The sequence below is a fragment of the Lycium ferocissimum genome, chromosome 4, assembly GCF_029784015.1.
Source record: "Lycium ferocissimum isolate CSIRO_LF1 chromosome 4, AGI_CSIRO_Lferr_CH_V1, whole genome shotgun sequence".
NCBI lineage: Eukaryota > Viridiplantae > Streptophyta > Magnoliopsida > Solanales > Solanaceae > Lycium > Lycium ferocissimum.
Window position 1 is genome coordinate 38,150,002 of NC_081345.1, and position 9,198 is coordinate 38,159,199.

The 9,198-nt window shown below is 37.1% G+C and overlaps 2 protein-coding genes across 2 annotated transcripts; both read left to right on the plus strand.

The window, feature by feature from the left end:
- Positions 1–1,847: 1,847 nt before the first annotated feature.
- Positions 1,848–2,895, plus strand: LOC132052757 (uncharacterized). The gene has a single exon (XM_059444435.1). The coding sequence runs from the start codon at positions 1,934–1,936 to the stop codon at positions 2,621–2,623; it is 690 nt and encodes a 229-aa protein (XP_059300418.1). The 5' UTR covers positions 1,848–1,933; the 3' UTR covers positions 2,624–2,895.
- Positions 2,896–3,512: 617 nt separating this feature from the next.
- LOC132052758 (uncharacterized) lies at positions 3,513–4,705 on the plus strand. Its single transcript, XM_059444436.1, has 2 exons — positions 3,513–3,648; positions 3,892–4,705. The coding sequence occupies exons 1-2, from the start codon at positions 3,565–3,567 to the stop codon at positions 4,108–4,110; spliced, it is 303 nt and encodes a 100-aa protein (XP_059300419.1). The 5' UTR covers positions 3,513–3,564; the 3' UTR covers positions 4,111–4,705.
- The last annotated feature ends 4,493 nt before the right edge of the window (positions 4,706–9,198 follow it).

The following is a 9,198-nucleotide window of genomic DNA, read 5'->3' on the forward strand; positions in this document are numbered from 1 at the left end:
TCCTTAAGGGGTGTGCCAAGTCAATACAACATAAGTCAAAATGAACGAAGGGAATACAAGACTAAAGGATATTTTTGGTACATGTTCAAAAGTCTTCTATGCTTTTTTAAGATCTGTGTCAAGTTAAAACCAGACAAACAAAGTAAAACAAAGAGAGTAATAGAATTACGACCCGCATGACGTTGACCTTAAAACCATGAAACTTATGCCCAACTAAGGAGAAAACGACATAAATGGTTCCTTATGAAGGTGGGTTCCAAATAGTCCCTTAATTATGTAATTAACAGTTTTGATCCTTTAAGTTTGCTACAAGTTAACAATTGTCGGATAAAATAGAGGGACACTATTAGAAAGTCAATACTTTTTTAAATTTTAAATTTTATTTTTCTCAAAAATGAGCAGACGTCCGTCGGTTATTTTTGGGCAAAAATGCGCGAAAACTATTTTTGTTAAAAAAAACCACTACAATGGAAGTATTTAGTTTTATACATGAATTTTCAATAAAAATCAAGTCTAGTGGACTCCCTCAATTTTAACTGAGAGAAACCGTCGGTTTTTGCGTTCCGGGGAACTATTTTCTGACATTATCAAGTGTGTTGGTTTTTCCTAGATTTTTTTCGTATAACTGACAGTCGTCTATCCATTTTATCTCGAGGCATTTGGCTTTTTTTTTAGTAATGTGTACCTCTAAATGTCTCGCTTATGTCCCTTTTTTTTCATAGCTTCCATCAAATCTAACAAACAGTGTTTTGATGGATATTTTGCCAGAAACTTAGAGTGTTAACTTTTGGCAAACTTAAAAGACCAAAACTATTAAGTGCATACTTAAGGGACCATTTTTATTAGGGACCATTTTTATTAACTCGTGGCAAACTTAAAGGACCAAAACTCTTATGTGTATAGTTAAGGGACTATTTTTAACCTACCATCATAGTTAAAGAACAATTTATGTCGTTTCGTCCCCAACTAAGCATAGGTTCAATTGGCAAAGGTTAAAAATCAAAATTTGCACGGATTGCCCTTCATATGGACTGGTCTTTAATCTCCCTCAAAGCGGTGGGCTTTGATTTTTGTCCTTACTTCTCATTTAATGAAAATTTGTGGCCCAAAGTACCATTATTCGCGCGTTTATGAAACTAGAGATTCGTCTTCAAACCCCAGCAGAGTTAAAAGCAAAAAAAAACAAAGAAACAAAAAAAAAACAATGTCGCAAGGCAATATTTATGATAACTTCTGTAGTATCCTACAGAATTATGCCAAACAAGGGGTAATAGAAACTATGCCTTATGGGATAACTTCTACAAAGGGTAAAGTTATGCCTTATATATAGAAACTATGCCTTAAGGTATAGTTCTGTAGAATAACTTAATTTCTACAGAAATATGGCTTAAGGCATAATTTTAACCCAAAGAGGCATAGTTTGTAAAGAAATCTTGTCTTACGTTTTTTTTTTTTTTACTCTCCTATGAGACTGCAGAAGTTATGCTTTTTTAAGACATAATTTTTGCCCGTATAGACATCATTTGCTATGAAATCATGCCTTGCCTTTTTTTTTGTTTTAATACTCTACTGGGGTTTGAACCCTGAATCTCACGATATTTTCAGCCACTTAAAGTGTTTAAGGAAAAAAAATTAAAGACCAGCAATTTAAGGCACAAAAATTAAAGACCGCCCCCGAAATAGGCCATTTGTGCGAATGACCGGTTAAAAATTAAAGATCAGCCCATTTGAAGGACAGTTTGTATTTATGCGAATGACCCGTTAAAAATTAAACATCAGCCCATTTGAAGGACAGTTTGTGCAATTTTATCAAAGGGGTCACGCGATTTTCGGCCGGTCCAAAATCAAACGCCCTACATCATCTTATCTTTGAATTTTTGGTTTCCTTCTCACATTTGCAAGAAAAATACTGTAGAAGTTAAAGGCTCTCACCATGGCAATGACGATGACCACTGCAATGGCGGCATCACCCTCCCGCCAGCTGTTTATCAAATCTCAACATAGTATCATCAGCACTGTTCCCAAGAACGTGTTGTCCAGCCACGTGGCCATTTACCCTGCAACAACAATTACTAATCAGGGATTATCAAACCACTGTATATTCTCGCAAAGAAGCCTAAGATATTTGGTCAAACCAATATGTGCAGCTGGTTCAAGTTTCGAGGCAGATATTGCTGATGATGAGTCTTTAATAACCGTTAAAAATGCAAAAATATCAGTTGAATCCCAAGATGCTGACAAGATACGAGTAAGAGTAGATGTAACAGAGGAAGACACGAAAATAGTTTTCGAAAAAGTTTTGGCGAATTTAGCAAAATCAGCGCCACCTGTACCAGGATTCCGTAGGGCAAAAGGAGGGAAAACATCAAAGGTTCCTAGGGATTTTATGTTGCAGATACTTGGTGAAGAACGAGTTACGAAATTTGTAATACGAGAAATTGTTACTTCAACACTTGCTGATTATGTGAAGAAGGAGAATTTAACAGTGAAGGATAACAAGATTAGTACTACTCAAAGTGCAGATGAACTAAAATCATCGTTTGTTCCGGGAAATGAATTCGGATTCAATGCTACATTAGAGCTTGAAAAATCAGAAATTGAAGCCACCACTATAAACCCATAGAAGACTTGTAACTTGTTCTTACTGTTTAATTTCTTAGTAGGCGTTTGGCCATAGATTCCAAATGTTTTTCACTTTATTTGGAATTTATGGAGTTGGAGTTAAAGATGGAGTTGTGTTTGGTTATATTTTTTTGCTAAGTATATTTGGAATAATGTTATTTTGGATGTACTTTTTAAATTTGAAATACAACATCAAAACTGAAAAGCGAGTTAGGAAACATGTTATAAGTTGTTTTTCAAATTTGAAATAATAGCTTCAAGTTAGATTTGGAATTTTCATGGCCAAATACTAATTTTCAAATAAAGTGAAAAATTATTCACTATTTCGTAAAAGAGAGAAAAGTTTATAAGGCCAAACGGGTCCTTGGAAGGTTAGAATAGAATCAGTGGTTCCTGAGGCCAATTGATTGAAGGAACCTAAGAGCTATTACTGTTTGGCTTACTACTGGTTAAACTTGAAATTGAATTATGATTTTAATCAGTTGGCATTTCAGTTCTCTATTGAAATTGAATTATGATTTCAGTTGGCATTTCTTGGAGCAATACGAAGACGTGAGAAAACTTTTGTGGCCGGTTTACAACTGAGCAATACTTCCTGGGAAACAAAGATAAAAATCCTTCATTTTTTGGCTAACATTTAAGATATATCTTATCGTCTGCTTTTTTGGCATCAAGATAGTTGATTGAAGTGGTATAAAGGAAGGGTATTTGAAATGCTTAAAGTGATCCTATTTAGTGGTAATAGTAGTGACAACAGTTAATTAACAAGGGTTCATGTGGATTCTTTTGCTTCACAGTTTCGCACAACAAATCTAAGAAAGGCAGAGGAAGATACAAATCTTTACATGAGGACATGAAAACTAAGCACAGAAGTAATATTCCCATTGTCATTCCAGATGACATTGTGGGATATATGATATTGTTAATTATTGTGGCTTGATTATGTGGAGCAACATCTCGTTCAGAGATGGTAATTGGCTGGCAATAATTACAAAACATGGAGAAGCGATGTGGTTGAAGGTTAAGGTAACAACTTACTTTCTATGTTATATAGACTTCTGTGTCACACGTTTTATTTACTTTCAATAGCTTTACATATTTATTTTAGGATAAATTTAAAGCTAGTGGTATGCTAGAACATGTGTGTTGTGTTGCAAGCTCTTGTGATTCTTGGAGGATCACTACTTAGGATGAATTATGCTATATGAAAAATATTATTTTGTTATATGCTTCCTATTTTATAGTATAAACTGTTATGCATAATTGCAGGGCCAGCTCCAGGAAATTGTGGCTCAACAACAATCTGAAGAAAATGAGCATCTAATGAGTGCAGATGAGGTTTTAAACACTGTACTTGGTGATCGAATTGGCTATGTTTGTGGAAAGGGTACGGAAAGAAGCCTGCAGAAAAGAGTTGTTGCGGTAGAAAGTATGCACCAAGAGATGCAAGCGGAAATGGAAAGAAAATTGCAAGAAAAACGTGAATAAATGGCTGCTGAGTTGCATAGAAAATTAGAAGAACAAGTGGCTTCTAAGTTGCAAAGGAAACTAGAAGAGGAGCGTGCACACATGGATATACAAGTTGGCTAAAGGATCCAAGTAAAGATCGATGCACTTATGATCAAAATGCAACAGGTAAACCTGTATGGTTTGGGTATTTGAATATACAGTTAACAAGTCGTTTGAAATTTGGACCTTTATTCCCCCAGTTTCCTTTAAATGTTAAGCATCCGATGCATTTCGCCCTTATAGTTTTGGTAATCTAAAACTGTCGGTCATTTGATCCTCTCCTTGTTTGGGTTTATTGTTGTTTGGGTTTCACGAAGCGTGGTGTCATTAGGTCCTATTACTATCCACTTGTTTGCATAAAGACCGTTAGAGTATTAAATTGCAAGCAGAATATGGTGGTAGTTCAATTCCATACATGGATATGTGTGGCCAATAATGTTTTCAACGTTCATAGAAGTCAGATTCTCAAGTTGGTTGTGGAACACAAGATGAGGAATGAACTTGTCAATATATATGTTACAGAGATTTTAATTTCCTTTACAGGATTTCATCAAAAGTACTATAAGTTCCTGGCATTCTGTTACATCCCGTATTTTGAACGACGGGACGACTCGGGTTAACTACGAAAAGTTAGGGTTAAGACCATTCCGGGATACGAAGTCGAGACGTTTGACCTCCGATTTTGTCGTGAGACCTAAGTGTGTATGATATTATTGGCATGGGAACATTTTGAAAAATTTGGGACCAAAAGGGAAGTCTTGAAAGTTGGAAATTATTGGGAACAAAGAATATGTGGCCGGCCACTCTTGGTGGATGGGCCATGGCCACATGGTTGGCCATTAGTTGTAATAAAAGGATGACTCAAAGGGACCATTTCTTCATCATTTTCATCACCTAGAAAAATCAAGAACCTTTGAGAGCAAAAAAACCTCCCATTCGGCCATAGTTCCAAAAAAATCAAGACCAAGATTAAGCCTTCCAAAATTATTTCTTCTAAGCAAATCTACTAATTGGAGGGTGCTTGATAACGTGGAGTTGTTGTTTCAAGCGTTGGATTGTTCGTTTTCATCCTTGGCCAACTTTGGACAAGTTGAGGATTTGTGAAGAAAGGTAAATCCTAATTATGTTTTATGAGTTATGGAAGGTTTATGGGTGTTGTTGTGTGTTCATATGGATGAAATTCATGGAAATTTGGTGATTGAAGTTGAGGCCATGAGTATGGAAATTGGCCGTGCATGTGTGTGTGTGTTGTTAAAAGTGGTGCGTGACTTCTATGTAGTGTGTTTGGTTATTGTGGTGTGTTGAAATGAATAAAAATCATGAAGTGTGTATGTTGTTATGTTGGCCGAATAAGGCCCTTCATGTGTGCAAGAAATGAATCAATCTTTCTTAGAGTTTTGGTTGTTGTTGTTATGTAGATTCTATGTTGGAAATAAGAGTTTAATGATTCGAATTGGTATTGTAAGTGTTGTGGTCTGTTTTGGAAGATTTTGTGTATTTAGTGTAATTTTTATGTTTATGGAAATGACATGATTAAAGCATGGATTGTTGGAGTAAATTATGATTTGAAACCGAGAAATGTGTTAGAGTTGAGGTTCTCGGGTTTGGGGACCATTTCGGGTGGATTGGAGTATTTGTTGGGTTGTTGGAAATATTGTATGAATTATTTAAAGAGTTCTCGAATGTTGTTTGAATGGTTTTGGATTGATAATTGAATATGCGTTAGTTTGATTACATATTAGTTTGTAGTATGTAGTTGTGGTAAGCATAATTGGAATGTTGTTGGAATGTGTGGAGAAGAATCTTTAGTGTTCAAATATGTTTGAATTGATTATGGATATTATTGGAATGATTGTTGGTGTTGTTGTGTTGTTGAATTTGGCCGAGTTGAATTCTGGGTTGGTCTATTTATAAAGGAAGTGCTGCCCAAATTTCCGTAGGATTATGTGTTAGTTGGAAATGAACTTCTAAATGCTTGGTTGACGTTGGTATTTATTGATGTTATGTAGATCTTGGAGAATTCGAGATATAAGTTTGATTTGGATTACCGTTGTGTGCAAGCGAGGTATGTAGAGCTTAACTCTTCTTTCTTTTGGCATGTCTTAGTTGAATATAGGCTACGATACTAGCCTCGAGGAAATTCCATTCTCACAATCCGAGCATGTCTATGATTCGCGTTTGTCTTTTGGTACTCGTATGTTGATGTGGGAAAATATTGGTTTTGATGTTGTTGGAAAAAAATTGATTTTAAAGTTGCATAAAAATTTGGTTTTCAAAAGAGTTTTATTCTTAAACGATGTTGAAACTACGAACGCTCATAACTTTCGACTAAGGGCTCGGATTGCCTCGATATCGTCGTGGGAGGTTGTATGACGTGTGACGAGTATGATTTCCATAGGCGGGCCCGGCTCGGTTGACGCTCGTCCGTGGGTCCCGCGACCTTCTTTTGCACTTTTCTGATGACGTTTGAGAGAGTTTGGTATGACGATTTTCCCGATCCCCAAGTATGGTTATTTTACTTACTTTTTGAACCTATGATAACGATTTTACGCATATGGTTACTCACGACTCTGCTCGTGCGCTTGTTGGTACCTCGTTCTGCCGGTTCCCGGCCGGTTATGTTGTCGTGCGCACTATGATACATTCGGTGTTATGCCGTGTTACGGCCTCCCGAGACCTCGCCATGTGGCCCGGTTCCGTGGCGAAGTTACGCCGTGATATGGCTTATGACGTGTTGTGATGATGTGTTGCGTTCGGGGTTGTACGGGAGATTTGAAACCTTCGGTGTTATGCCGTGTTATGGCGCCATCGATGTGCGGGCGACCATATTTTCGTGCCCTTTTGCATGCTTTCTATTTTGAAAATAAACATTTGGCATTTTGGAAATGTACTTACTTTCGGTACTCTCGTTTCGAGTGTGACCGATTTATTTACCGTATTTTCTCGCTTTGCATACCCGCACATATTCCGTATCGACCCCCTTTCTTCGGGGAGCCGCGTTTCATGCCGCAGGCAGTACGTACGACCGCTTGGCGACCCGCCGCTTTTAGGAGACCTATCCCGTCGTGTGGAGTGCTCCTTTATCCCGAGCCTTATATCTTGGTATATACTCGTTCGTTGCATATATACGTGTGTGTGTGTTCGGGCACGGCGGGGCCCCGTCCCGTCATATGATTCTCGTTGGTTTGTTTAGAGGCCCGTAGATGTATATGTGGGTTGTGTGCTTACCCCCGTGTGTGTGTTTGTATATTATATGTTTTGGGCCGGCCGAGCTACCTGATAGCCTTATCGCTTTCGATATATGTATATATATGTGTTTGAGTTTGAGATGTGTTTGAAGTATCGTTTGATATTTGTATCGGCATAAGCCAGCTGTGTGTGATTCGGGTTCGATGAGCGTGTTTGAGTGCCCAACTCGGGCACTAGTCACGGCCTACGGGGTTGGGTCGTGACACATTCTGAGTATTTTTTCCATGAGGTGCCACAACAGATTTATGTCGTTATCTTTTTGCTTCTTCCTTACTATAAGTTTGTAGGGGTAAAGTCTGCGTACACTCTACCCTCCCCAGACCCCACCTATTGGGATTATTTATACTGGGTATGTTATTGTTGTTTTTACTATAAGTTTGTAGATGATGTGCTACGAACCTGTTAGTTCCTCCCCGAGTCTAAGGGGATTTCAGTGTCTATAACTTATTTCTTCTCTTAATATTGATGTTATTAGTAATGAGAACAGTTAGTAGTTTAGTTTCCCATTGTTCATTGGAAATGAGAAACTACTGTAAATTAGTTGTTTGTCCCTCTGTATGAACCTTGAATTATGTTCTACCAAGTGAGGATCCAACCTTCCATTTAGTACTTGACTTAGGTTCTGCATTTTTTCCGCACATGCATATATTAATGATGTTTATCTTTCTTTTTCTTGATAACAAGGATAAAGTATTCAACAACGGGGAAATGAAGTTGCTCAAGCAGTTTTTGAAGGTATTGGAATAGTTTGGCTACACTTCTAGGGTTTTTTTTTTTTTTTGGGTCTATGGTAGAAGACATTGGCGTATATATCCATGTTTATGCTTACGCACAAAGATATATTGCGTTGACTACTTTGTGTTGTGCAGACCTGCATTTAGCAATGAGAAGATTATGTAGTTCTGTTTTGAGGAATGTTCTGTTACCACTGTCCAATCACCATTAGAGCACCAACGCAGATCCAATACCCAAGTTAAAAGTTATTTACTCACAACTCATTTGAGGAGGAAGAAGAACCACCATTAGAGCACCAACAAAAAATAAATACTCTGTCCAAAGTTCATGCAATAATGACTGGACTTCAATCATATCGGGCAAAAATTGTCCTGAAGTTCAGGGCGTAAATGTATGAACTTCACTATAACTTGAAAAGAAAAGATGGCTGAAGTTTGACTTTATTACAAAAAAAAAAAAAAGGCTGAAGTTTGACTTTATCAGACTTAACTTTAGACACCGCATGTCCAAAGTGTTACATGTGAAAATAAAATATAAACAGATGAGCATATATTAAATAGCGGTTAAAACAAACAACCCAATGAAATTTTTACACAAAAAAGAAAACAATAAAGCAAAAGTCCACAACAAGATAGCCGTATGAGAATTTTAGTAGCTTAGTTTGTTAATTATATGAACTTTTACATTGTTAATGAGGGTGTAATTTACTCTTCACTACCCCCATTTTTTAAAAAATAAAGATAGCCGCCTGGGCTTTTGGGTCCACATTTCAGAGATCCATATTTATAAGCAACAGAAAGGCCACGTTTCGACTATTGTAAAGGCCACACGAATCTATATTGAATTTTCCAGCCATTTTTTGGTCAGGCTCACTGTCTCATCAGGGCATATAAAACACACATGTGGGTTATGGACCCCAAAGTCTTCATTTTATATAGAAATAAAAAAACACACGCAACTTATGTCGTCTTCCCAACAGCGAATCCTAGTTAAGACGCAATTGACCTTTTTTCCTAGGTCTTCCTTTATTTGTACACACAACCCATCTACTTTCGGTATTTAACTTTGCCTCCACAGATAATT